Below are 27935 nucleotides of genomic sequence, written 5' to 3'. Positions count from 1 at the left end.
CAATCTAGACGGACGCATGTACATACATATGTTTCTGTGTCGGAGTGTGTGTGCGTGTCTGTAGCAGTGCGAGAGGCTGGGGGTATGTATGCGTCGCTCGAGGGGAGAAGATGGCTCACTGCATCCCTACGAAGCTGATGACGGAATCGATAAAGCAGCTGATCATTTCACGCTGACTTGTGGAGCCGTGGAGGGAGGGAGGGGGGAAAGAGGAGAGCAGGCCCATATCGTCGCACCGGCGGAGAGAGAAAAAAAGGAGGAGAGATGAAAGACCTGTGCAGTAGAACAGTAGGGGAAGGGGTGCCGAGACGCACTCGGCGCCTTCGCATACCCTTCAGTGGGAGGTGCCGTCTTCACACGCAGGAAAGAGAAGCAAGACGCGAAGCCACTATATACCGCACAGAAAAACCGCAGCGACACGGCGGCAAGCGGCCACACCACGGCATATCAAGCAATGCCACATCAGATGCCAGCACATAAAGCCTTACAAATAGTGTACTTGAAGCCACCCAGCCAGCTGGCACACCTTGCGGCGATGCGTCCCGGTTCAATGCCAGTCATCAACATCAGCGGTTCACCGTTTCCTCCGGTCCCTCTTGGGCCTACGGAAACTGGCGCCTCACGGCCCTTCACGACACGGCCACCACACACTCTGATCCACGTAATGGAAAGCACTTATTGTCGCGCGAGGAGTTAGAGAAAGGTGACTGGGATGCTCAGTAAAAGAAGGTCATGATGTGTAATCACTGGCGCTCCATGATAGTCGCAAGCGCGTTGCAGCATTCCTTCACGTTTTAAGCGAACAAGTTGGCCTACGTCTTTGCTACACCTGCGGGTCGCATTGGTCCTTTTAGGCAGACCTGTGGCCAGGAGCACACAACATCCCACTAACAGCAACGGGAGTAGCACCAGTGGCACACTGGTCGAGCAGAACTCCAATATCTCTCCATGTGGGAGAGAGCACACGCAGACATCACGCTACTCGCGAAACGGGCCATGACAGATTCTTGCGCCATCGCGTGTGCACTTACACATATTCGTGTGGGTCCCTTTCTGGTTGCGCAGTCCGTGCAGACAGTGCCACACGCTCAAAACGACCGGGGAGAGTAAGTTGTCGGTGGTGTCTGCTTCGAAAAACTGGGAACTGGAAACCTGCTTGGTGGCACACGGATGGCAACGCAATACAGAAGGAGATGCAAGATGGCACTGCAAACAACAATGTGAGAAATGCACTGAAGCGGTTATGAAGCAGAGTGATAACGTACCGTACAGGGTCGAGCACCGAAGGGACGAAGAGATCGTGGCCGCACTCCATACGTGCGGCCACGAGCATCATGGAGAGCATCGACGTATAAATGGTGTGCCTTCTCAGCGAGGAGCACACAAGAGAACCGACAACAAAACACACACATGCGTCTTGTGTGTGTGTGTGTGTGTGTGTCTGTGTTCTTCTCTCTCTTTTCCGCCTCGCCTCCCTCCTTTTTCCTCAGGAACCCCACGCACCTGCAAGAACAACAGCAGCAAGGCAAGATGCATGGTGCGGCGGGGCTGCATCATGCATTGACGCACTCGATATGAAATCATCCTAAACACAGGTAAATCTGACAAAAAGGGCCAAACAGCATTGCACACATAGATACATACATATATATATATAAAGGGAGGAGAACGTGCCAGTCCCCTTCCCCTGCACCCATGCGGCTCCGTGCACACACTCCCAGCTTGCCTTCGTCCGGCATCGCCCTCCTCCTTCATGCGAACGCAATCGCCCTGTGTTCCGCTTTCGCCCGCCCACCCTCCAATTACATTCGCCCGTCAAGTAGAGCGCTCGAAACTGACGCGGCTGTGCCATGCCACACCCACGTACACATTCATTCCTTCTATGCATACTCACTACAGTACCACATCGCATCACTAAGCCCGGCAATACAGGGAGCGCAACACCAAGCGGGAGGACACGGTGGCGCACAGACTGCGCAGCCGCCTTAACACAACCATCATCTAAACACACACACACATGCGCACGAAGCACCCCACACAATTAGCCCCCCTACACGCCATTACCTCGGTGAGTTCACACAGGGGCAGTGCCCCAAAGGTGGGGACCGGGGTGCAAGTGGCCCGCCGCCGGAGACGGCCGGGATCTCTCCGAGCTGGAATACTGCGGCCCCTCCCATTCATTATCCCTCACCTCCCTCCCTCCCGGCGCATCCTTCGTCCCGCTTCTCTGTGCTTGGCCGCTACACATAGGACAGAGACCACTACGGCACCGACCACCGCACCTCCGCGTCCATGTCCTCGTACGCCTCCACCGGCAGCGGGTACGTCAGGAGCAGGTCACTCTCCGACGCCCCATTCACCCAGTGCACCGCCTGCGCCTCCGCGTCCTCGCGCGACACAACCAGCACCACGTCGCCCTCCGACGGCCCAACAGCAACGGCGCGGAAGTCCTCCAGCGACAGCGTCTGCGCAGGCACCGCAAGCGCGTCCCGCAGCGCAGCAGCGCTCCGCACAGGCGCCCCACGCGTCCGCGCGTCCACCACGAACCCGCGCACGCGCAGCCCAGCGCCGCCCCCGCCGCACGTCCACGGCAGCTCCACGCCGCCCCGCATTTCGCCCATGGCGCGGCGGGCAATCTCGGCAACGCTCTCACCCCGTGCCGCGGGGTCCACGCTCACCTGCTCCTTGTACGTGCACGCAGGCGCAGGCATCGCGCTCACAACGCGGTGCCCAAGCGCAGCGCGCGCCTCACGCAGCGTCGCGCCGCCGTGCTGCTCCACGCTCACACGCACGCCGCCACGGTGGTGCCCCGCGAACGCAAGCGCAAGGCTCCGCACAAGCGGGCACACGCCCTCCTCGTACGACACAACGCCCACCACCGGCAGCGCCATCAGGTCGCCAAACAGCCTCGACAGCGCTCCCTCCTCAGCAGCTGCGGCGGCCCCGGCAGAACTCGTCCTGCCGCCCACCTCCAGGTACACCGGTGTCGGAAACTTGCCGTGCAGGAAGCGGCGCAGCTGGTCCGCAGCCTCCGCGCTGCTGAACCCGGCGTTGATGTTGAAGTACAGCGGGTTCACCTGCCGCACGCGCTCCACCACCGCCTCGTTCAGCGTCAAGTTGTTCAGGAACTTGGCAAACACGCACTCCGAAGCGATAAAGCCGCCGCGAAGCGATGCGGGGCCGCAGCCGTCCTCGTTGTCCAGCACGATCTGCGTCGGCGACATCGCGTCCGTCCGCCCCAGTCGTCGGCTCCGGTGCAGCTCCAGCAGGTACGGCAGGAACTTCGGCGACGCCTGCCACGGCCGCGCCATGATGAAGGCGTTGTACACGAACGGGACGTAGAGGTCCCGAACACTTCGCCTTCGGTGATGCAGAGAGTTGTAGGCAAGCTCTGCCGCGTACCGCGTCTGCAGGAACCGGTGCATGTTCGTGCAGCACACGAACGGCGCGTGGGTGGCGTATCGGCGATGGCGACGCGGTAGCGCAGTCGGTGGCCGGGACGCAGGAACGTGCGCGTACGCAGCATCCACCATGTCATTCAGCGCTATCGGCGGCACCGGGTCGCCCACGCCAGAGGCCCCGCGCTGCACCCGCTCAGCAGACCACTGCCGCTCGAGGGTCTCCAGCAGGTAGTCCTCGTGCTGCAGATCCAGCTCCATGATGTTGAACAAGTGTGTGTTGCGCACACCTTCTGACCAGGTGCCGCCGGAAGGTGACCCCAGAACACCCTTCTGCAGGATGCCCCTCTCCGTCCGCACAATCGTGCCGCCGTACTCGTTGAGCAGGTCCGTGATCGCGACGTCGCGGTTCACAAAGTAGTCGTCGTTCATGTACACGTGCACGGATGTCACGTTGCGCACGCGCCACAGGTGCTGCTCGATCACGTGCGAGTCCACCGTCAGTCGCATCCCGTACGGCATCACGGCGTCCTGGTGCACAGTCGTCACGCGCAGGTGCGTCCCGCTCGACCGCAGCGCCTGCACGCGCGCACCGCCGCACACCCCAGCAAGGAAGTTCTTCGCGCCGTCCACCCACGTCGGGTGGTGCCCGGGCGACACCATCACCACGCGGCCGCGGTGCCACCGCACGTGCTGCTCCACGCTCCGCAGGCTGTGCCGCAGCTCGTCCGTCTCGCGATCGTCAGTCCCAGGCCGTGCGTTACTCGCCACCGTGGCGACGAAGTCGCGCGTCGAGTGAAGGTTGTCGTACGCATTTTGCAGGTAGGGAGGCAGACACGCCGGCGTGTTGCTCGCCACTATGCTCTGCAACGCAGGAGGGAGGCGACCGCCCTCCGAGTACGTCGCGTTCTCCAGGTCCCGTAGTTGTGGCAAGCACCACATCGACATGGCTTTGCGGTAGTAGTGGTTCGCCTCGCTGCCGTTCACGAAGCTGTAGATGATGTCCGTGTCGCCGAAGCGCTCCAGCAGCTCCGCCGGGGTGAAGGTGCGCCGCCGGATCTGCAGCCCAGGCAGGAGGTGCGGCTCCTCTGGGACGTGCTCGCCCTCCTCGTACTGCCTCGCGGCGTCTTCGAAAACGGGCGCTGGCCGCGCCGTTCGCCGATCCTGTGAGTCCAGGACGCTGATGCAGGATGGGTGTAAAGCTTTCGCAATGTTGCTCACGGCCTCTGCACCCGTCGCTAAGTCCGTAGGGGAGCTGCAAATCCCAGGAACACTGGCACAGGTGAGAGTGCGGTGCTCCATGAGGCGCAAATGGATTGTAGCGACAGAGACGGCAAGAACGGCGCTTCAGAAGCATCGCTTAGCGCGCCAGCTCGACGGGGGCAGCGCTTGCCGTGTGGGGATTCAGGACCCGCGAACCCATGTAGGCCACTTCCGCCACATTGGTAAGGGCTCGCGGGGGGCTATGTGGCTAAATCAGTGTGCAGGGGATCCTCTGCAGGTCATCGCACTGGTTTTGGATGGAGAGGGGTGAGTAGGTGATGAAGGCTGGGCACGTGAAAGATAGTGCCCAGAAGCGGTTCTGCGCCTCGAGTGCCACTGGGCAGCCCCGAAAGGCAGGAAAGTGTACGGAAGAAGATGGTAGAGTGAGCCGTCCGGCATGCTAGGTTACGTGAAAGTAGGGGGGCGCCCAGCTGCTTCTAGAAGCGGAGCAGACGCGTTGCAGTTCGTCAACGGACAGGGTCCCCCGTCCCTCTTTCCCCTCGTTACTCCGACCTTGGACATCTGAGGACGCACACACGCACACAAGCATGCGCAGGAGAAGAAGGTGCCCCACCCTTTTGGGGGGGCGGGCGACATGTATGCACAACGGAAATCGGTCACTGTCACCAGCGCGCTCGGGCAACGGCAAGCAAACCAAAGGTGGCAGCGCGCACAACCCCCGACACATGGAAATGCAAACACACATACACATACACACACACACACAGTCCACTTCACGGTATATGGCGCTGCCTCCTCCGCCTGTCGATCGACAGTCTACCGCAGCCCTTTCGCTGAAGAAAGGCTCACGTTTAAGAGCACCGGTGCACTCCTTAGCAGCGTTTCCGCCGCCTGCTTGCCTGTGTGTGTGTGTTCGTGCCCCGTTTACATTACCCCGTGGATGGCACGTCGACAGGGAGCCGAGAGACAGGAGAGAGAGAGAGAACGGTGGAGCACAAAACAAAAAGAAACATCAAAGGCACGAGGAAGCTACGGAGTATGCGGGCAATGGGCGCCGGTGGGAAAGGGAGAGGAGGGGAAGAGAGGAGGAGGGGGGAGGAGGCCACGGCGGCGTCAGCAGCGAACGTGCGCCACCACAAGCGTAAGGGGAGAGAGAGAGAGAGCCGAGAGAGAACAACCACAACACAGCACACTCGAGCGCAGACAACAGACATTACAGATTGAGAACACTAGACAGCAAACCCAAGACGTATACAGAAAGAGGAGGAGGCGAGAAGAGAGCACGGATAGAGGGAAACCGCACAGCGAAGCAAGCACGCACACGCACAGAGAGAGAAGGAGAACGGCAAGAGAGATGTCTAAAGCCACAGAAGCAGCATTGAAAACTGACGAAAACGGGGAAGCAAAACTAAAATGACGAATCCGAAGCCAATAAAAACATGCGAAAGAGGCGGAAACACGAGTGATGGTAATAACAGAAGGACGGCGACACGGTCGAACACAAGAATGAGAAGCGAAATGGAGGAGGTAGGGAAAGGGGAAGAGGGGCGGCGATGCAAGTGTGCGAAGATGCTCGCGCCCTCTCTCCCTGAAGCGTTTCTTTTGTTGCGCCTCTTTGCTGGAGTGCTCTCAGTTCATCCGCTGCTCACTTCTTTCGTTTCTGCTCCTCTCTCTCTACAAAGTGCCCCTTGCGTGCGCTGGCGTTTACACCTCCCTCCTCTGACGCCGCAGCCGCACAAGAAGCGACGTAGGAGGGGGGAGACAGAGAGAGAATGCCACACAAAACAGGTGTGGTGCTCCTCCGCGCACAACAGCGATGTCACCTTACAGCATCCTTTGAGCATCCCCTCAAACGCGAAGGAAAAGCAGAGCCGCTCTTTACTCTCTCTCTCTCTCTCCCGATTGTCCCTGTCCGATTTTCGCGCCGCATGACGCAGATTACGATACCCCCCTCTCTCCACCAGCGTGCACCTCCTCGCCATTTCGCTCTGCCCTCATTCCCGGCTCCTGCATGTCACTCGTGGTCCTCCATTGTCGACCCTTTCCTTCTCTTGAAGAGATGGAGGGGGAGAGTATCCACTCGTTCTCGCTATGGAAAAAAGGGAGCTGACTCTGTCTTCGTCGACGCCGCACTGTGCGCCGGATGCCACCACGAGAGGACGAGGAGTGCATGTAGGCTCCACCGGTCGACTCCATGTCTGCCTTCTGTATGCTCGTGAGTGTGTGCAAGCGCATGAGGGCGGCGCAGTGCAGGAGAGCTACATAGAGAGAGACGGATGGTGTGTCGAAGGGGCACGCTGAAAAGAAGAGCAGCTGCTACAGAACCACAACGAAACAAAAACGAATACATACAACGCGCGGACGTGAAACGAGGACGTAAACGCGAGTGCTCATACATCACCCACAACACAAAGATGGCGGTCGATTCCCTCTCGGGCGCCGGTCATCGCCAGCCCCTCCCCCTTCCCTCTCCAACTACTCCGCCGTCATCATAGCAAGTGGCAGGCCTCCATCGTCTGCAGCAAAGAAGTCATGAGGACGTCCAACGCGCCGGCTGTGGGGACGGGCACGGCGTGCAGGTACGCGTGGCGGACCGCCGCAGCCGCCGTAATGCGATGATTCGGCTCATACAGGAGGCACTGGCGAAGAAGGTCCACTCCCTCTGCCGTCACGCAACTATCAAAGCCAGTGGCGGACATGTACTCACCGAACAGCGGGCGGTCAAACCACAGCTCGACGGGAAGTTGGTACGTGTTGGCTGAGCTGCGAGCACTCTCCTCTCGCTGCTGAATGGTCTTCAAGCTGTGGTAGAAGCGCTTGTGCGCAATCTGTGTGAGAAGGTCTGGAGCACGGCTTCCGCTGTGGGACTGCGAGGAGGGTGGCTGCTGCTGCACGCACACGTCGCTGCCGAAACGCAAGTCGGGCCGCTCCGCTGCAGCGCGCGATGCACGCTCGAGCCGCTCCATCGTGCCGGGGTAGGAGAGCATGGACGGCCAGGTCTCTCGCGTCGGTGAGCCTAACAGCCAGAACATGCGCAGTACCTGCTCGTCCTCGTGGAGGCCGCTAAAAAGCACCTTGCTTGTTGCCATTTCGAAAAAGATGGCTCCCATGGACCAGATGTCAACTGGATAAGAATACAGCGCCGATCCCATCAGTACATCAGGGCTGCGGTACCACAGCGTCACCACCTCGTGCGAATACTTCTTCACCGGGATCTCCTCCACACGCGCCAGACCAAAGTCGCCAATCTTCACAATGAGCTGGTTTGGTGTGTTACTCGGTGCCGTCGCCGCCTCCCGTGGCGGTACGCTGTCCACTCCTGCAAACGGGTTTGGACGTCCACCGCTCCCTGCGGCCGACTGCGCGTCTCCGCCAACAGCAGTCGGGACGCCGCTAAACGGTGGTGGCTGCAGGTGATCTTGGCGAGAGGATGGAGAGGCCGTCAACGCCGCAAAGTCTGGCGCGCGCACGTTTACGAAAATGTTCTGCGGCTTCATGTCGCGATGCACAACGCTACGACTGTGCAGATACTCGAGCCCGATGAAGATCTGCTTCAGAATGGGCCGCATCTCCGCCTCGGCATCCAGCAAGCGCTTCGGGCGCGACTCCATGAAGCGCTTCAGGTCGCAGTCGCACAGCTCAAAGATCATTGTGATCTTGGGGGGGTCGAAGAGGACCTCGAAGAGGTCGACTACATTGTCGTGCCGAAGCTCCTTCAGCAGGCAGATCTCGCGGATGGCGGCACCGGGAACACCCTCGTCATCGCTAGTGACCACCATGCGCTTGAACGCGACCACCTTGCCCGTTTGAATCTCCGTGCCCTTGTAGACGCTGCCGTACGTGCCCTCACCGAGCTTCACCACGTGCTTGTACCGACCCGCCGTCGACATTTTTCGGCACCGACCAGGCTTTGACGGGCTTTCGTGTTACTAAATGGTTGATAGAAACGCAACGCGCGCGCCCACACTTTACACCCGAGACCAAAGCACAGAGGTGGTGCGAGAGGACTGCAGGGAGTGAGGAATGCCGCGATGGTGAGGAGGCCCCGCTCCCTACTCGAGAAAGCACCTCACCTTCCGCCGACAAAGTGTGGCGTCTATGAAAGTCGGGCAAAATTCGTCGTCTAAGACCTTCGACCTGCCTGTCCTCAATGGGTTGCGTGTGTGTGGCACTCGGGTGTGAAGAGAAACGTGCGTGTGCGTTGGCTTCGCTGCTGCTCGCTACCGTCGGGGCACTCTTAGGGAGTCGCCAAGTCGATTAAGATGTGCTGCTCCCAGCGAAAACGCTGAACAGCTACCAAGGAACAAAAAATAATGATAATAACAACAAATAAGGAGAACGCGTACGCCCTCGAAAGCAGACCAGTAACTTTCCTGCGTGTTCCGTTCACGGAGCAGAGGGGGACGGTACAGGAAGCAACAAGATCAACGTGCGTGAGAGGCGAAGATGATAACACAACGCAGAAAAACAGTTCAAGATAGAAGGAAGGAGGCCAAGGAAGGCGAGGGGCAAGGTGTGTGTGTGGGGGGGAGGGGGGAGCAGATGGTAACTAATCTTGCAGACAAACAAAAAGAGCAGCAGCGAAAGACGAACACCGAAAACCGGCAAAAAAAAGGCCGCGGCAACACAGCATGTCACATCAAACAGAAGCCGACCTACGGAGATCGGAGGGGAGGGGGAGGGGGAGGCAGAACAAAACAAAAAACGGGACAGGTGGCGGCGGCCAGGATTATTTTCATGAGCGTACAAAGAAGGAGAAAGTGGGAGGTGGGGGGGGGAGGGGGAGCTGACGTACACACACGTATACACATATACAAGCGCGAATGCAGGCGCACGCAAAGAATATATATATATATATATGTATATATATATATATATTAATAAAGCACACGAATGGTATTATCCAGTGAAAGGGAAGACGGAAAGGTATTTGATTGATCGAGTGCCCAACACCGGCGCTTACACTTTCCGTGGGCGCAACTGCGTGTGTGTGCGCGTATTTGTGCGTGAGTGTGTGTGTGTATAACTTTCTGCGGCTGAGGCACCTTCTTTGCGTTTATCAGTTAGGGGGAAGGGGATGACTTCGGGGACGCTCCGTAGAGAGTGAGAGAGCAGAAGGAGCGATTAGGGGGGGGGGGGGTACTCACAGGACGCAGATTCAGCAGAACCGCTCGCTTGCACTCTACAACACGCAAGCGGGCGCCAGAGCTGCAGTCGGAACGCAGTCCACTCCTCCAGCGGGATGGGTCGAGTAAGCGAGAAAGCGAAAGCCAGATCGGGCAACGCAGAAAAAGAGAGAAGAACAGAGGAAGAAACAAGTTTGACAGATATATATATATATATATACACACGCAAGGTGGAGGTGGCTAAAAGAAGAATGTGAAAGCCAAACAAAACGAAAGACAGGGCGATGTGAACCACCGAGAAGATATATATATATATATAAACAAATATAGAGAGAGGGAGGGGGGATATATCTAGACAGGTAGATATATTATAGATATATGGTAGATAGATATATGATACCAATAAAAATAAGAATGCCCACAGGTGGAATCAAGGGTGCCGCTTCTCTTCGCCTTTGGTCTGTTTTGTGTCGCCCCCTCCCCCTCGTTGGTGTCGAAATAAGTAACTAGAAAAGGGAGGGAAGATGGGAAGGAAAGGATAAATCCAAAAAAAAAAATACGGTCAACGTGTACGCGGCAACAAGACAAGCACAAGGGCAACCACCACGGCAGAGGGTGAGAAGGGCAAACCATCCAAGGGAAGTGCAGCGGCGATTCACAAGGCCAACGTCGGAAAGAGAAGAGGGGAGACAGCGAAAAAAAGGGGGGTGAGACGGTGTGAAGGGGGAGGGCGAGAAAGGATACCTTGAACGAGGCGGGAGAGCAGCACCTTCCAAAGCCTAAAACCAAGTGTTCCAGTTCAGTGGTATGTATGTGTGTGTGTGTGTGTGTGTGTGTGTGTGTGTGTCTGTGTCTGTGTCTGTGTCTGTGTCTGTGTCCGTGTCTGTGTCTGTGTCTGTGTCTGTGTCTGTGTCTGTGTCTGTGTCTGTGTCTGTCTGTCTTGTTTTTTGCTTGTCGCTTCAGAAAAAAAGGAGTGGTAGAGCTGTATTGGAAAGGGGGGTACGAGATGTTGCATGTACGCTCGTGCACCTGTATTTGAAGAGAAGGGGAGAGGAATTTGGGCGTACGGTGACGGATACGCCACCCGGAAGTACACACAGACTATATGGAGACAGAGAGGGAGAAAGAGAAAGCTGGTACGGGGCACGGTGCGTTGCAAGCAACTGCAGTCGTGTGCTAATATGTACGTGGGCGTGCGCGCGGCCAAGGAGAAAGAGAGCGAGGGGGAGCAATATCATGGCATGTTGATCAGGGAAGGGTTCAGAGGAGCAGGATGAGGTCGATCTGCCCGCGGGTCATTTCCATGCTTCGTCCATAACTGTTTGGAGCGTTACCCGCGTTCCGACCTCCGTGTAGAGGTGTAGGAAGACAACGCAAATGGATCTGCGGCCACATCCGATCGATCACGCGTTTCCCCTCCCCCCTCCCTCCTCTGCCTGGCGCAGTTCTACGCATCCAATCATCGACGGCCATCAGCAAAGGTGATGACGACCGTGAAGGGAGTGCAAGCGGGAAGGGGAGGAAGCTCTCACACGTCTAGTGTATGCGCGACAACAGCGCCATGCGAAACCGAGTCCCTCGAGCACACGTCGGTCTGCGTGCACACACACACGCACACAAAGGAAGGATCTCCTACGCACCTTCATGCCTGCAGTGAGGTGAATGAGAGTCGGGGGAGGGGGAGGGGGGAGGGGCGCTGATACGCAACTTTCCGTTGTCGTCTATAGGTCTATCGAGTGCCCAAGCACACGCACACGCATCGGAATGGCTACAGCAGCCACAACACCACAAAACGGTGAGAGCGAACTGCGGAGAGGGACCGAAAGAAAAAAGACCACCGGCGCGCACACACAGAAAAAGGGAAAACACAATTTGCGCGAGGACGAGGAGTTCAGGAAGGAGGAGGCCGCGCCTCGCATCACACGCATGTCCGCTGTAAAGCGCATCCACACGCTGCCTTGCCTTCCCCTGGCCTCTCCCTCTCCCCTTCCTCCCTTGGGCCTTCGCTGCGTTGTTTTTGTCTATTACACGTCACGAATGGAGACGACGCGAAAGAAAAAGCAGCTGATCCCTTCACGGCGCGTGAATACTTCGACACACACATACGCGCTATGAAACCTACGGGGCCTCAGTGGCGCGACTCGTACGCGCGCAGCTTTGCGTTCAACTGCCCGATCGCCGCGTCCTTGCGTCCAATCAGCGTGTGGGCATCTTGAATTCGCTTATTGGTGTCTGCCAGCTCCTCCTGCATCCGGCGTACCTCCTCTTCGTTTGATGTGAGTCGGGAGCTGAGCAGACGCACTGTCCCCTGCAACTCCTGATTCAGCTGCTCCCTGTACTTGGCATCCTCCAGCAGCTTCGCCCGAACCGCATCAGCCTGCTCCAGTGCCATCTCCAAGTCCGATCGCGCGCCGGCCGAGCTTTGGTGCATCTGTGAGAGCTCTCGTTGATATTGGGTGCACGTGGCCTGCGACTTGGCCAAGTCGCTGCGCAGCCCGTTCAGAAGCTCATCCATACGGTGCATCTCCACCTCGTGCATCTCCCGAAGATCCTCCATTTCCTCTTTCAGCCCACCTTCGCGCATAGCGGCCTCGCGATGCAGCCGCCCCACCTCCTCCCGCATCTGCTGCAGCGCCGTCTCCTTCTCCACAATCGCCTCTCGCGCGCGACCGACCTCACCGCGCACCTGCTCGGCCGCAATGCGGGAAGCCGCCAGCTCCGCGTGATGCCGCTGCACCTGCTCCTCCAGCTTTTCCTCCATCTGCTGCAGCTGGCGAGCGTGGTCCTGCTGCTGCTCCTGCAGCCTCCGCTCTGCCATGTGTAATTGGTTCTCGAGCTCCTCGCGATAGAGCTTCTCCTCGGCGAGCTGACGCTCCACCTGTCGCTTTTCTTCCTGGAGAAAGGTGCCACGCTCCCGTTCGTGATTCACGACGGCGCGCAAGTCCTCCACCTCAACACGAGCATCCTGCAGTCTGCGGTTTGCTTCTTCCAGTGAACGGCGCTCTTCGCTGACCTGCTTGGCTGTGCCCTGCACCCGGCCCTCCGTCTCTCTCAGCTGCCGCTCCAGCTGCTCGCATGCCGCCTCCAGCTGCGTCTTGCTGGTGCGCAGCTGTGTAATCACTTGAGCAGCCTCCTTCTCCCGCTGCGCTGCTGTGTCCTTCGCCTTACCGAGCTCGTCCGCAGAGGCTCTTTCCAGCATAACTATCTTCTCCTTCGCCGCCTCGAGAGCGCTGGTGCGCTTCGCCAGTTCGTCACGCAGCTGCTGCGCATCAGCCGCCTGCTGTGTCAGCTGATCCTGCGCGTAGCCCAGATCGGTAAGTGCCGTGCGCAGCTTCGTCCGCATTGCCTCTACGGCAGCTTGGTGCGCCTGCTCTGTCGACCGCTCCCGACTGCGCTGGTCTGCCTGGATCGTCTCCAGCTCGTTGGAGAGGCGCTGGTTTGCCTTTTCCAGGTTGTCCGCGCGCACCCGCAGCACCTCCACATCCGCCTCACGGTCCTTGCGTGCCTCATGCTCCTCTGTCAGCTGCTGTACCGTTGCGTCGAGCTCCTTCTGAAGAGCCACCACCTTGTCACGGTGCTGGCGTTGCAGCACCTCACGCTGCTTGAAGCCGTCTTCCACGCTCAGCTCTTTCTCCTGACGTGCCTGCTCCAGCGCCTGCCGCAGAGCCTCGACTGACCTGCTCTCCCTCCTCGCAGCCTTCTCCAGGTCATGGCGCAACTCCTCCTCTTGCTTGCTGTGCGTCTCCTTTAGGCGATTCAGCTCCTCTCGCAAACTGTCCGTGTCGCGGCGGTACGCCTGCTTGAGCGTGTCGAGTGTGCACTGGTACTCCTCCTCGGTGAGACGCTGCTTCTCCTCGCCTTTCTGCAGCTGATCGGTGAGAGCCTGCTGCTTGGCCGCGTGCTGGGTGGCAGCCCTCTGCAGCTGCTCCTGCATCGCGGCGAGCTGCTCGATGAGGGCTTGACATTCCTGCTGCATGTTGGCCTGCAGGTCCTTCGTCTTGCCGGCGGCGTCTGACCGCTCCTTGTCGAGCTGCGCCGTGACGCTCTCCACCTTCTCTTGTAACCCCTCCAGCTCCTCCTCCACCACCTGGTGCTGTTTCGCTAAGTCGTCGTACTCGCCCTTGAGCTTGTCGAGAGCGCCGCGCAGATACGTAATCTCGCGTCCTTGCTCCGCGATCAGCGACTCCGTTTGTTCGCGGTAGTCTGCCATAATGTAGCTCTTCTCCTCCCGCTCGCGATCCAGCAGCTCCAACAGCTCCTTCTTGCGCCGCGTTGCGTCCTCGGCCGCCTTGCTCTTCTCAGCCATCGCGTTCTCGGAGACCATCTTGAGCACGTGCAGCTGATCGCGCAGCTGCCGGGTTTGCGCCTCGTGTTCTTCGCGGGCGGCAGCGGCCTCGTCGGCGTAGCGGTCACGCAGCGCACGCAGATTTGCACGTTCTCGATCCAGCGCAGCCTCGAGTGTATCAGCCTTCATTCCACGCTTCGCACACTCCTCGCGCATATCGGCCAGCTCACGCTCCGCCGTGATGAGCATCGCGCGGATTTCCGCGTGGCGGCTAGGAGTGTAGCCGGCATCACTGCCGGTTGCTGGATCGCGGCTACCGTACGATGGAATCGCCGTGTCGCCAGGAGGCGCGACGTACTGCACCAAGGAACGCTGAGAAGGCGTGTAGCCAGAGCTGTTCATACCGGCTGGTGACATTGTCGCCGCAGCGCTGAGGCGCTGGTCGTAGAAGGTGGACTCAGAGGAAAAAGTGCGCGGTGCAGCACTGCCTGAAGCGTAGCCTCCCGGCGGGCGAGGCACGGAGGAAGCAGTGTCCTGCACAGGGCTGGCACCACTGATTTGGCACCGTGGCAGGGACCCAGCAGCACAAGTAGCCCGTGCACGACCCTCAGCCGGTCGCGCCCCGTTCAATGGCGAATCGTTGAAGCCAACTGTGCAGTTGTGGGGACTGCCTGCGCTATGGTGAAAGCTGTTGGTACCCTGCGCAGCACCGCGATCAGCGGTAGCGGCGGCTGAAGCAACCAAGCGATCCCTCGGCATGAGATCTTCAGCTCCATTGGCACGACTGGCGCCGCGCCGGAAGGGCGATCGGGGAGCAGAATCCACAAGCTCCTCGTCGGCCAGAGGCGCGTTTCTCTTGGCGCCAGAAGCCTCCGTCGTCTTCTGCGAGTGTTGCACGGGGCTGTTTGCGAGAGGCGGTAGCACCTCGTGGCCCCCCAGCTCTGCCGCCGCACTGTCTGCAACGCTGAGCCCCTCCGGTGAGGTGAACTGTACTGGCTGCACATGCGCTGAGGGAGTGAGGCAAGCCTCGCTTTGCGAATTCACGCTAGCCCCTAGACCCGCAGACCCGGCTCGGTTGCTCGGCGACGAAGTCGTAACACCCTCTGAGTCGTCGCGGGCCGCAGCGGCCACGTTATTTGTGTTCGGTGTCGACGACCCCGTCGTGGACACAGATGCGATGGTCCCCTCTACGCTAAACTTTCCGTCCTTCAGTGCATCATGGACGCTCGCTTCATCGCGCGATGGAGATGGCGACGGCACAGGCGGCACCAGCTTCACAGAGGACGTACCACGACGCTCCGACATCTCGAGCACGGACACAGACACACACACACACACACACAGAGGAGCAAAGGGGGGCCGTAAGGAGGGGGAAAAACGCTTTCTATGTTTCTTCGTGTCGGCCAGAGGTGTGGAAGATCTGAGGAGTGAAAGACAGCCCCTACACAAGGAAGAGAGACAAGGCAGTGAGCCAATGAAGCGAACGGATGCAAAGAAAACAACACAAAAACAAAAGACTGAAGAAGTAAAGGAAAACGAACACGCGCTGACGATACTTGTCGAAGGCGCCGACACGTGCAAGCGTGGGACCCTTTTTCCCTCCTTGCGATCGCTGAATCCTGATTCTCGCTCACTCAGCGAAGACACAAAAGGGTAGAAAGATATGCGAAACACACCAAAACACAAACAGTCTCTCACTGCCGCTGCCGTTACTGCTCCTGTCGCTCACTCCTCTGCAGCTTCTCGAGTCTGTCTCCGCTTGCGCTCTCTTCAATACCCCACGCACGCTCCCGATTTGGCCCTTTGCTCTTTTTCAAGTGTCTATGAGAAGATGAGCCCGTCTTTCTCTCTTCTGTAAACGTATACGTATGACTATGCGCACGCGGTCGTCGATGACAAACCCGCTTTCTTTTCCCTGGGTTCAACCGCCGTGTTTCGCTGCCGCTGCTGCTTTGAATGTGTGCGCGCGACACCAACACAGCACGTTCAGGGATAGAGAAAGTTTCCACAGCGGGAGAGCGACGCGTGTCGTGTTTTCCTTCGCTTCTGTTTGTTTTTCGTTGAATCACCTGCGCTCGAGCATCGGCGTACGTTACCGCACACACAAACACACACACACACACACAGAGAGAGAAGGGGGTAGGACCAAGACGAACAAATAAACATAAATAAGCGCACGACGCACAATGATGAGATTCCAGTGAAGGAGGGGGTGCGAAAGGCAGGAAAGGGGCGGCGGGAGTGGTGGTGGTGGTGGTGGTGAGAAGGGGATAGGGAAGGGGGGCAAGAGTGGCTTTCGTCCGTCTATCCAAATGGAACGAAAATAAATACGTAAAAAAAGAGAGAGGGTTAAAAAAAAGGGAGAGAACAGAAAGATGTGAAGCAGGGCGATACGGCAGGAGGAAGGAGGAGGAAGTCGTCAACGAAGCTCTATAATTTCGCCAGGAAACAAGACACAGTGTCGCTTCCTTTGAGCTCTTCGCGTGTATGTGTGACGCATGTGTGTTTGTGTGTGTGGTGATACCGTTGATGGGGTATCGTGTCACCGGCGTCGGTAGTGCAAGTTTTCGTTGTTGTTGACGCGTCGTAGTCGAGGTTTGTCCGTGATTCGGCAGAGAACGTGAAAGAAGGGTAAGAAGAGATGATAGCGAGGTGAGAGGGAATGGTGAAGAAGAGAAAGGTCGGACAAGAGCGTCCTCCCCTCCGCGCCGCGGTGACTCAGGGTTGGACACTGCTGCACATGTGCGTCTTTTCCTTTTCGGTGTGAGTGACGGTCCTTCAAAAATCTGCCTTCCTGCGTTTTGCGGGTGTAGGCAGCCGTGTGCGGTGCATCCTCCATCCACATTGCTCCATGGACACTGTATCAGCCCCGCCGCCAGAAAAGAAGGACCTACTTGTAGACAGGCTCGAGTCCCTACAAAGTGGCGAAATCGGACCGCCGACGCGCAACACATGGTGGTGGTGGTGGTGGTGGTGGTGGTGGCCGTCATAGCAGCGTTGGGGTAACGAAAAGCGCTTTGAGGCGTGCGTGAGGGGTGAAAGCTTGAGGAAGGGGCTGCGCTCAAATGGCTGAGTCGGTGCATTGCCGCCCCGGTGTGTGTCGACGGCTTCTTCGCACCATGCCATGGGGGCCTGTGACGGAGGGAGGTAGAGTTGAGCTCGTGCCGTATGGCAGAAGGGTCGCGTTGAAAAAAACATAGAGAGATTCGATAGGAGCGGTCTGCCACCTTCTTGGAAGTAGCGCAGCTCTCCTGATAGACGAGGCTCGTGATACGCAGATTCGGCCTGCCATCCGCGTAGAGCTCCTTGAGCTCTTCCTATCTAAATTACATAGCAAGCGTGCTGTGGAGAAGTAAAGGGCGCAACTGTGGGGGATAGAAGAAGCAAAGCGAGGGGGAGAGGCCGTCGTCTCAGTGAGAGACAACCGCTGATACTATGCAGTCCGTCTAGCGCTGCTGAGGGTTTCAGCGGTGCCCCCCCCGCCCCCCTTTGGCGGTGCAAACGCGTGCGTCTGTGGGCCTGTGTGTCTGTGTGTGTGTGAAACGGTGGCGAGACCAACAAGCAAGCGAAAGAAGCAGAAGCGATGCGGCTTATGAAAGCGCTCATGCCACGCACGGTGGAAGGGGTGCGACACCCCCGACGGACCCTTCTCTCCCTCTCGGCCACTGGTACTCCCCCCCCCTCACAGAACTATGCCTCGCCCGCCACCTCCACCCACCAACACACACACACACACGGAGTGCGTCTGCGCTAGCTGCGTTAGCCGAAATGCCCAAGGAGCGATCAGAAAAGTGATTTAGATGCGCGCCGGCACCCGGGAGGCAATGCAGGCTTTGAGCGTGGCGTTAATCAAGTGGTGGAAAAGAAAGCAGGAAAAAGAGGTGCAACGATCAGCTCTAGTGGACCTGGTGCCCTTTACTGCAACTTCTTCCCCCCACCCCTCCTCCTCCGATCCCTCGCTCTCTCTCCTGTTTTGAAATCGCTGTGCGTGTCAGATCGATTTTTCCTTTTCGTTTGTAGCTGCATCACCCCCACTAGTTTTGATTGTTGTTGTAGATGAACCCACCCACACACACACACACGCACACACGGTCTCACTCGCTCACCATCTTACTGTAGGGAATGAGGTTGCGGGCAAGAAAACAACAAGTAAAAAAAGTGTGTTGTAGAACAGAGGTACTCCGCCAACGGAGAGCGAAAAAGCGAAAAGGGAGAGATTGTTTTTTTGTTTGTCGTCCGGAATAACATGGCACAGAGCGACATGGGAAAGCAGCACGCATCCTCCCAGGCACACATGAACACGAACAAACGCGAAAGACTTGGCACGAAGCGAGACAAGACAGACGTGAGGACAAAAGCACGTACCCGCCACAAAAAAAAAAAAAAACAAAGAAAAAGCGGAGGGACACCGAGTAAGTGTTATGTGTGTACCACATGAAGACAGCGAAGCGACTGCAACCCGTCGACACTTTACGTACCGCCCACTACCACCATCACCCTTGACCCTACTCCTACTGAATCTTGTAAACAGCCAACGCCGCATCTCTCCGAGAACACAACACACGCACCTCTGACCGAAACTTCCGCCTTGTTGGGTGTTATTTACCTCCCTATGTCTCACTTTTCATTGGTTTCTACACATATAGAGACATATATGTACGCAGATATGCACAACTATGCAGAAGCATTGCCTCAGTCGCACACAACAGTCAAACACCGTAGGTCGAAGCTAAGCGAGATGAAGCGAAAGAGGATCAACGTATCACACGACAGAGGTTATATGAGGGGGGGGGGACTTACCATGAGCACGTGAGACGCGTGTCTGCGTACGTTTGTGCACAAAGACGTGCGTCTGTAGCTGTGTGCATCCACGCGCCAGGTAGACAGAGGGAGGCCCAGACGAAATCATGTCGGCGGAAGTGGAAAGGCACGCACAAGAAGAGAGAAAAAGGGGGAGGGAAAAAAACGAACAAAAAGACAGACTAGGCGCTTCTCTCTCTGTGTGTGTATGTGTGTGGCGTGTGTGCGTAGTTGTCATGCGCTCCCTGCTTCTCCGGTGCCGTGCGTGTGTTTTTCTGCGCTTGTGTGCGCGCCCGTCCGCATGTGCGTTGCGTACGCGTATGTGAAACAGGGACATCGGCGCCTAACGTTGGCATGGAAGAGAAGAACAAACTCAACGAAAAAAAAAACGGTGCGAGAGGCGGGGGAGAAAGTCGCAAAAAAAAAAAAAGCAAGCCGCTAAGGCTATCGGGGAGCGGTGCTGGTGCTGTTGCTGTTGCTTTGTTGCTGCTGTCATTCATGGCTGTCGCTGACATCTCCGTCTGTGCGTACGACGATGAGCAAGAACGGGTGTGAGTGTAAGCGAGAGAACCAGTGCGCGTGAAAAGCGACGTCTACGAGGTTGGCGTGGAGGCCACTACGCCGGAGAGTGGGGGGGGAAACAAAGGCGCAGCTACGAAGAGATACAAAGCGGGCATACCTCAGGACGCCATGGCCAGCCAAAACGCTCTCTCCGTCAGCACGCGAACGCCACTCAAGGAGAGAAGACCACGCCGACTGCGTTAACCTTCTCGATCAATGAGCTGACACGCCTCGCCCAACGCTGCCTCTCGCTGCGGTAGAACAGGCCCGGGTACTCGCGTTCCATGTGCACACCGTGCGCCTCCACAGCGCTCCAGAGTCGATTCACGCTCTCCTGCAGCAACGTTTTCTCCGCGTGGTAGGGCGAGGTGGTCGTCATGTCGGCACCAGCATCGTCGCGCTCCGGGGCCGTCGGAATGCCGAGATCCTCCATTTGAACCTCGGCCTTGCAGGTGGCGATCCCAGCCAGTGACCGCAGTGACGCTCGTGCCGCCCCCAACCAGCCACCGCTCTCACGTCGGGAGCGGAGCTCCGCCTCTTGGAGCTCCCGCTCGCGCTCGAGGGCCGCGATCGCCACCAGGTCCTTCTCACGTGCGACGCAGGCGTCAAGCACACGAGTGCGGTGAGTCTTATCTTTGCGGCGAATGTCCTTGTCGAGAGACAGCTTTAGGGAGTGCACGCCGTCCCGCAACTCCCAGTACGCCTCAAATCCGGCGTGCAATCGGCCGCGGTCCTCAGCGGATATCACCCACGCCACTTTGCCACCCGACCTCGCCTCCTGCGCGCTGCTCTCGTCGGAAACTAATACTAGCTCGAAGTGCGGGCGGCCAGCTGTCCAGGCAAGTCGATGGCCAAACATGCTCTGTGCAGCAGGCTCGAGAAGGGGAGGGGGAGGCTTTGGGAGATGTTGCAGCTCCACCACTGCATCCCTGGCGCTTCCCACAAACGTCTGGTACAGCTCCTCATAGCGCTTGAAACTCGTTCGGTCGTCCTCGTTGATGCAGACGCTAAGAAGCACCCGCAGCGTGTTGCGAAGAAACGCGAACTGAGGCAGCGCAGGCCGGAAGACAATCCTGGCTGGCTCACCGCCTTCCAGGGCTACCCTGTCGTGCACAGCAGACAAGGATGGGCTCACGCGCATTCCTAAGAACTCCGGGTAGGGGACAAAGGCGCCGCGTCGATACGCTTCAAACGGCGACTGCCCAGCGTCGGCGCGCACCAAATCCGCCCGCGAGGCAGTGATGTGTTCCAGCCGAGTCATCTCAGTCGTTGCGTCCTCGATAAGAATGCGCAGGGAGTAGTAGTAGGACGGATGCAGGAGTCGTTGCTTTATGCGTGCATCATACAGGGCGTACTCTGGGAGATAGAAGCACTCCGCCTGCTGATATAACATGTCGTATATGTGGCTCACGTCGCGTATCTCGTAGCGGAAAACACGCACAGTCTTGGTGCCGGGGCGCCCACCAGCTGATGTGGTTGCCTGGTTTGTCGGTCTTTGCTCGCTTGCCTCGCGAGCCGTGTCGACTCGGCGCTGCGACGACTCCCGCTGCCCCGACACCTCGAATGTACCAGCCTTTGGCACATCGTCTCTGCCAGAGAGCAGCCCTAAGACGCTGTCCGTCCACTCTAGCAGAGACAAGCACGCCTGAATGAACTTCATGAAGCTTCGCTGGACTTGCTTCGATGGCAGCTGCGAAGGGTCCAGCGCCAGCAGCGTGCGGTACGTTGGCGCCTGCGCAGATGACTCAGAGGGCGCCTCTGCTTGAGGGTCCTTCTTCGGTGCCCTCTCAGTTATGCCCTGCGCGTCACCCTGCTGAGGTGCTGCGTCTCTCAGTCCCACTTCATCCGTGGGGCTATGTGCTGGCCTCTTCTGCGTCTCCTCCTCAATCGGAGCGGCCCTCATCTGGGCATGCTTCCACATCGGCTGCTGCATCTTCTGACGTCTGTCGTCTTGTGCAATGTACCGGCGCAGCTCGTCCACATTCGTGGTCCACAAGTATGCGTACCTCGCGTTCAACGATAGCAGCGTGTCCTTGGCGCTTTCCAGCTCCGCCGCCATGAAGTCGATTGCGTCGAGCTGCGACCCTAGAAACGACTTTGGGTGGTGAAGCAGCGGTGGTGCAGCCCCTGCAGACTCGGACAGGGTGATGTTGTATCCCATAGGACTGCTGTGCTGTAGCACGTGAGGATAGACGCTGCCCACCTGATACGCTGTGTCTCTGCCATTGTTTCCCATGACAAGCTGAGCGGCCTCTGCCTGATTGAGAGGGACGGAGGCAAGAATAAGTCGACTTGTGCTGCTGAGATGCGCTAGCACAGAACTGCATGCGCTCCTCACTGTTTGCACATCTTGCTCGGTGATGCGAAGAAGCGCATGCACGCCCTCCTGCTGTGTAAAAAACTCTGTGAAGCCAACCAGCACGCTCTCGTCTTCCTCGCTCGGGTACGCCACTGCCATTTCTTCGATGTCGGAGAGGGGAGTGTCGAGGAAAAGAGCAAGACTGCGAGAGTGAGGATGTCGATTCGTGAATGAAGGCACCAGCTGTACTCAACAGCAGTTGCCGCTAGCGTCCGGTCAGAACAGAAAACAAAGAGGAGGACGGGAAAGAGGGGCATGAGAGGAAACGCTGCCAAAGAAGCAGCCCAAGAGAAAGCACAGAGAACAGCGAGGGGAGGGAGGGGGGTCGCTTGGGAATGCGAAGCCCAGGGGCGGTCTCGCCGCTGCCGCGGTGCTGCGACTGCCAGTAGGCCGCCGTGCTTCCCTGCGTCAGTAAAAGAGGTAGTCACCACACGAGCAAGAGAAACACGGAAAGAGAGTTGGACTGTTCGTGGAGAGCACTGCTGGAGAGCTACACGGCATGCCCCGCTCAGAAGATCCCTTGCTTTAAACGAAGATGTGAGCGCAGCTCGCGACAGCGAGGCAGCGAAAGCAAACACACCATGTGCCACACTTCAGACACTGAAACTCGTGCGGGCGCTGCTGTGCGATACACGCGTGCCCTATCATTCCACAAAACAAGCACGAGAAGCCGCATACGTACACCATTGGGTACGAAAGCGACGGTACGTTGAGAGAGAGACACAACCGGGGTGCTCTAACCTGCGCCACTTCGAGCACACGCCGAGGCGTTGTGCCTCCTTTCCGGAAAAGGCACTGCTGCTCCGCTAAACGGCAGCTTTCGTCGCCTGCTGCTTGCGCTGCAGTTCGAACCTGTCCCACTCCTCCATAGATTTGTACGGCTTTGCGATAATGTAGTGCGACGTCCCAAAGTGCTTGCTTTCCCACTTCTCCACAGAGAGCCCGCTCAGGCGAATCACGCGCCGAATATCCCTATTCCACCAGCACCCCCAGCTCTTCGCGTGCTGCGGCGCCCATTTATCCAGGTGATTGTTAACACGAGTAGAGTGGCCCTTTCCGTGTTCGATGAGAAGCAGCTTTCCTCCCGGTTTGCACACGCGCGACAGCTCACGTAAAGCTCGCACTGGGTCGTCGAAACTGCACAGACCAAACATGTCCACCACAGTGTCGAAGCTGTTGTCGGGGAAAGGGAGCTGCTCAGCGGCGTAGTTGGCTACGGCAAACAAGGGCTGCCTTTCAAGTTCACGATTGCCACCGCGAAGCTCTGGAGGCGCCTCGACCAGTCGGTTCTTTTCAGCCGTTGAAGCATTGGCAGCAGAGACGTCGGCGCGTCCACGCTTGAGCATGCTCAGCCTCTCTTCGCGCTGAAGCTCGCTCTCGACCTGGCGTCGAAACTCCCCGCGTGCCTGAACTTCGCGCTCACGTCGCGCCAGTGTGGCCTCCCCTTCCTTGGAGAGAAGCGGCAGTTTGTCGCCGGTGTCAAGCGCTTGCAGCACAGGCACGATTATGGCATCGCCAGCCAAGTTCGTCTGCGAGGATGTTGCCTCCAGGAACTCTTCCTCTTCAGTCCCGCTCAGGGGTGTCACCAGTACTTCCTGTACGGTCCCGTCTTCACGCACAATCTTTCTCTTTCGCAAAGCGGCTTTGTCAGCTGAGTCGGGCCCCAGCCTTCTTGCGTCCTGCTGAGTGCGGACACGCGCCTCAATCGAATTTCGAATCCCAGCAATGTCGTAGTCGGGGTACCGATACGGAGCGTAGCCCAGCCGACTCTGTATCTTTGCGATGCACGACTGAACCATGCCGGCTGACCGATCGCACAGCACGATCTCGTCACACGGGTTTTCCTTCCCAATATGCTGCAGCATGTAGCTAGTGGAGTTGTCGCCGCTGCCTGCTGCCTGGGTATCGTCTCTGCGGCCCATCATGCCCCTCAAGTGTCGCTGGACCTCCGGATCGTCACTGAAGTACTTGTGGGGGTAGTACGCGTAGTTTCCCATACACCCGGCACCAACCTCCAGCACCCGCCCGCGAAGCAGGCCTTCGTCCCGTAACATCTTCCGCCGCCACCGACTGAGACCCAGGTAAAACTCTTGACACTTCGTCTTTTTCTCATACAGATTGTTGATGGACAGCTTGTCGTAACTTTTCAGCCGGTCATTGTTGCTTACTGTGTAATTTGGGGGTGGAGCAAGAGTGATTGCAGCCACGTAGGCGCTGCCACAGAAGACCGTGACGCAGGTGGTTCCGACGATCACTTTGCTCAGAAGCCTCATCACTTGGGGCTGCTTCGCTTTCAATGAGTTTCTGTCAACCACGTGAGGGAAAGTGAGGCAAAGAAAGTATGAAGTAGACAAAGTGAAAGAAGACGCTGTTGTAGGGCGAGCGCAAGTACGTTGGGCTGCGATGCAGGAAACTTGCTGCTTTTCCACCTGAGGACTGGGAAGAGAACGCGCACGATAGCGCAAGTCTCTCAGTGCGCACTGTGTGACAGCCATGAGAAAAGAGACGCGCGGCGAGATGAAAATCGAGCTGTGACCGCTGAGTGGACACTAGTGAGAAGCAAGAGCTTGGTCAATGGTGATAGATGGAAGAGAACAGTTTTCGGTTTTTGATAATAAGGTAAGAACACAATCACCAGCAATAGAGCTGTGTTTGAATAGATCAAAGTATTCACACCTTCAGCCTCAAAGAAGAGGCCGCACTGATAAAATCACTTGCAATTACATGAAAAGTAACGAATGAAACGAAGGCGTTTGTGTATGGAAGTGAAAAAGGGGGCGAAAAGAAACAGGCGGAGAGAACGAGTTCTGTTAGCTCTCTAGAAATATTTCACACACGACCATATCACTTGGTAAAGTGGCTCTCCACGAATTCAAGCATCAGTTCCGCCTGTGAGGCGAGGCTGAACTTCTTGAGCGCATACTGCTCGCATTGGGCACCTTTTGTCTTCTTCCAGTCCTCCGCGAGAGCCTGCTTCACCGCAGCATAGACACGCTCGGCAACCTCGTCGTTTGTACCTTCGTCCACCAAGGCACCAACCTCGTCGTTGACAAAGTCCAGCGGGCCACCGGATTTGGCACCGATCACAGGTGTTCCGCACCCCATGCATTCGATGAACACAAGTCCGAAGGGCTCATCATGGCTCGGGAACACAGAAACATCCGCGACAGTGTAGACGTTGGCCAGATCAGGCTGGCTCTGAGGTCCCAGGAAGAAGGTGTCTTTCAGCCCCAGCGTCTGATAGGCCATGTCCACATACAGCTTTCGAGTTTCCTGAGAGCCGGCACCAAAGATCAGAGTAAGGATCCTCTTGTCCTCTTTCTCCCACCTACTGGCAGCCTTTAGGACGGAGTCGATCCGCTTCCAGTGAGCAAAGCGGCCACAAAAAACAACGACTCTGTCGTAAGCGTTCACGTCAGGAATACATTGATCAGAAGCCACGTGGCGCTGCACGGGTGACAGCTGGGTGGCATCGAATCCGTCGTAGAGAGCCTGGGGCATGTGGCCGAAAGCCTTTTCGCGTGTCATTCCTTGTATTCGATGAAACACCAGCTGGTTGTAGCCGCAGGGTGTGATGGCGACGCGCTCTTGGGGGAAAAGTGGGAACAGCTTTTCAAAGCTATTCTTCTGCGGTGCCGAGACGGCAAAAACACCGGAGACATGACCAGTACTCTCAAAGATATTCTTCGTGCCGCGAATCCAGTCGTAGTACTTCATAGGAAACTCTGGTAACTTGTTAATTTCATTCTCGTACATCTTGAGAGCTGTGCCATGCGCGAAGACCACAAGTGGCACCTTCGGAATCCCCTGTGCCACACGACGCTCGTTGATCTCGGACATAATCACAGGATTCATGAAGCAATGATGAGCGAGAAAGAGGTTGATACGCTTGCCGTGCTTCTTCTCGATGTACTCGATGAAGTCAGTGCACTCCTTCAGCAGATTGTCGCAGTAGCTTGTTACTTCCTCGTCGGTCATAGAGTGCCATCTCTTGCTGCTCTGTGGTCCGACACTCTCACAGATCGGAATCGGGTGAGGAATCTCGTACACGCGGTAGTCGTCACGATCCGTTGGGGTCTTTTGGAGATCAGAGGGCCAAATCGAGTAGCAGTGGCACTTTTCCAGTGAGTTCATGGCAATGTGCTGGCCCTGGTGGAGAATGCCAGACCCAGGAGCAAACTGCCCTGGCCCTTGCCAGTTGTTAGTGCCCAAGGCGAAGATCAGCCACTCCTTGGCCATCACTGTGGTACTTGAAAACGTGGTGGTCAGAAAGATACTGGTTCTTTCGCTCAACAAGAGAGAGTGGGGGGCACAATGACGGCATAGCCTCACGAATACTCCGCTCGCACACACACACACATAGAGAAAGCACTGGCAAATCGAAAGGAGGACAAGTTGTCATCCATGATATCTCTGACACCTTTTGCGCTGAGGATTCCGACCTGCGCAGATAAACCACGTCATTGTAGCCGTGGCTCGCTGAGATAGCAGCTCAATTTCTTGCGTTTCCTCCGTAAAGCTGTATACATGAGAAGTCAAAGTGCTATAAACACCACCTTAGAGGCCCTTGAACACAACAATAGCAATGAAACCCCTGTGGAACATGTACATCAGGTGCTTCACCTCATAGGTGATCTCAAATCCGAATCCCTCTCCAATAACGCAATGCCAGGAAGGTCCAAACTTCTTGTCCATCTGCTCCTTGACGTACTTGGCAGCCATCTCGTAGCTATCCTCGTGCTTCTCCAACGCGTTGACCACGATCTCTTTGCAGTCAACTCGCATCTCCTCAGACATATCGCTCGTCTTCTCCAGCGGGTAGTTAAGAGACTGAGTGTACCGACGGACATATTCGAGGTTGCACGGCCCTTCCGGCTCCTTGACTTTGGTATCCATTTGCTTAGGCAAGGATGTGACTGTAAGCCTTCGTTGCAGAGTAGAAAGAAGGAAGCGGGAAAGGAAAGATAGAAGAAAATCAAGAGGTGCACATACGGCGAATCGGTAGCGCTGAGAACCATGACTCTCACCTTTCCGAGAGCGGAATTGAATTCATACCACGGCTTTCCCATGGTGAGCAGCGAGCTTTGACTTTGTTTTGTTTCCCTGTTGCATCTACACGCAATATTAATCCAGAGTAGCTTCTTGAAAACAAGAGCTGGGTAGCTTACTAAGCATACTGACGAGCAGGTACAGCATCTTCGTATTGCTCGTTCACCTCCTCTTTCCCCTTGAATTTCGATTCCCTTTGAGGAAGGGTATGGGTAGGCACAGTAAGATTGGGGAGTTCCTGGTCGGCCTTCTGTGTACTAGCAGATTGCTCCAACTCGCGCAGCAGCTCGTCGTCGTCGGGAAGCCCGGCAAGAGGCTGGCTAAGTACAACATTGATCTGGTTAGCCTCTTCAATAGATTCACTTGCTTCATCCATGAGCCTTTCGATGTCATCGATATCGAGCATTTTGTTCAGGTTATCCAGCTCGCACTTTCCGTCCTTCATGGCTGCGACCACCTCCCTTTGAATCTGGGAAAACTCGACAGTATCGATCAGGTGCTGGATATTGTCTAGCATGTCGGTCACTACAGAGATCTGCGACTGCTGCGCCTTCTCTCGCTTAAGACAGTATAGCGCCTTGCGCCTGTTCCCTACGCGCATGAACTCCTTCGCTTTCTCATGCTCCAGGAGCGCAACGCGCTCATACTTACGAATAGCTGCCTGTACATTGTCTCGCTGAAGCTTCAGTTGGAGGCGTGCTTTGTCAGAAGGTGTGATTTGCGACTTCTCTGGCTTCTCTGCCGTCTGAGACAACTTTGGCTTCGATTCACGGAATCCCATTTTGGAGACCGGATCACCAACGATCTCAAGTGATGCGATGTGTATTGCGAGGAACTGCAAAGAGAGAGAAGATTAAACAGACGGAGGAGAAAAGCATAACGATCGTCAAGCGGAGCTGCAAACGTAGGTGGCCAGTTTTCCACGCAAGACGAAGTGCGAGCTTTATCAGCTGCTGCAATGTCCTGCAAATACCAGTACCGGTTGTAAAGCAGTCCTAGCTGAGCCTGTCTTTGGGCTCCACTAGCACTTTCGTGTTGCGACTTCTAAAAGTTCTCAGGCATGACCCTCCAGCGACGCTGGTTGCATACACCCTCCACCCAGCGAGATGGGACTCTGAGAGTCAAGCCCGCCA

General features: G+C 57.1%; 8 protein-coding genes across 8 annotated transcripts; all 8 read right to left on the bottom strand.

Moving 5' to 3' along the window:
- Positions 1-2261: 2261 nt before the first annotated feature.
- LMJF_16_1000 (conserved hypothetical protein) lies at positions 2262-4700 on the bottom strand (the record flags this gene model as incomplete). The annotated part of the gene is made up of 1 exon (XM_001682126.1): positions 2262-4700. One exon carries the CDS (start codon positions 4698-4700, stop codon positions 2262-2264), a length of 2439 nt encoding a protein of 812 aa, XP_001682178.1.
- A 2411-nt stretch (positions 4701-7111) lies between these two features.
- CRK (putative protein kinase) lies at positions 7112-8512 on the bottom strand (the record flags this gene model as incomplete). Its single annotated transcript, XM_001682125.1, has 1 exon — positions 7112-8512. The coding sequence occupies one exon, from the start codon at positions 8510-8512 to the stop codon at positions 7112-7114; it is 1401 nt and encodes a 466-aa protein (XP_001682177.1).
- Positions 8513-11876: 3364 nt separating this feature from the next.
- LMJF_16_0980 (conserved hypothetical protein) lies at positions 11877-14072 on the bottom strand (the record flags this gene model as incomplete). Its single annotated transcript, XM_001682124.1, has 1 exon — positions 11877-14072. The coding sequence occupies one exon, from the start codon at positions 14070-14072 to the stop codon at positions 11877-11879; it is 2196 nt and encodes a 731-aa protein (XP_001682176.1).
- A 5494-nt stretch (positions 14073-19566) lies between these two features.
- Positions 19567-21852, bottom strand: LMJF_16_0970 (conserved hypothetical protein; the record flags this gene model as incomplete). Its single annotated transcript, XM_001682123.1, has 1 exon — positions 19567-21852. The coding sequence occupies one exon, from the start codon at positions 21850-21852 to the stop codon at positions 19567-19569; it is 2286 nt and encodes a 761-aa protein (XP_001682175.1).
- Positions 21853-22559: 707 nt separating this feature from the next.
- Positions 22560-24026, bottom strand: LMJF_16_0960 (conserved hypothetical protein; the record flags this gene model as incomplete). The annotated part of the gene is made up of 1 exon (XM_001682122.1): positions 22560-24026. The coding sequence occupies one exon, from the start codon at positions 24024-24026 to the stop codon at positions 22560-22562; it is 1467 nt and encodes a 488-aa protein (XP_001682174.1).
- Positions 24027-24597: 571 nt separating this feature from the next.
- On the bottom strand, positions 24598-25992 carry LMJF_16_0950 (sucrose-phosphate synthase-like protein; the record flags this gene model as incomplete). Its single annotated transcript, XM_001682121.1, has 1 exon — positions 24598-25992. The coding sequence occupies one exon, from the start codon at positions 25990-25992 to the stop codon at positions 24598-24600; it is 1395 nt and encodes a 464-aa protein (XP_001682173.1).
- Positions 25993-26310: 318 nt separating this feature from the next.
- Positions 26311-26649, bottom strand: LMJF_16_0940 (putative dynein light chain; the record flags this gene model as incomplete). The annotated part of the gene is made up of 1 exon (XM_001682120.1): positions 26311-26649. The coding sequence occupies one exon, from the start codon at positions 26647-26649 to the stop codon at positions 26311-26313; it is 339 nt and encodes a 112-aa protein (XP_001682172.1).
- Positions 26650-26920: 271 nt separating this feature from the next.
- On the bottom strand, positions 26921-27583 carry LMJF_16_0930 (conserved hypothetical protein; the record flags this gene model as incomplete). The annotated part of the gene is made up of 1 exon (XM_001682119.1): positions 26921-27583. One exon carries the CDS (start codon positions 27581-27583, stop codon positions 26921-26923), a length of 663 nt encoding a protein of 220 aa, XP_001682171.1.
- Positions 27584-27935: the final 352 nt, after the last annotated feature.

The sequence above is a fragment of the Leishmania major genome, chromosome 16 (genome assembly GCF_000002725.2).
Source record: "Leishmania major strain Friedlin complete genome, chromosome 16".
In the NCBI taxonomy this organism is placed as follows: Eukaryota; Euglenozoa; class Kinetoplastea; order Trypanosomatida; family Trypanosomatidae; genus Leishmania; species Leishmania major.
This window is presented reverse-complemented; position numbering and strand designations above follow the sequence as displayed.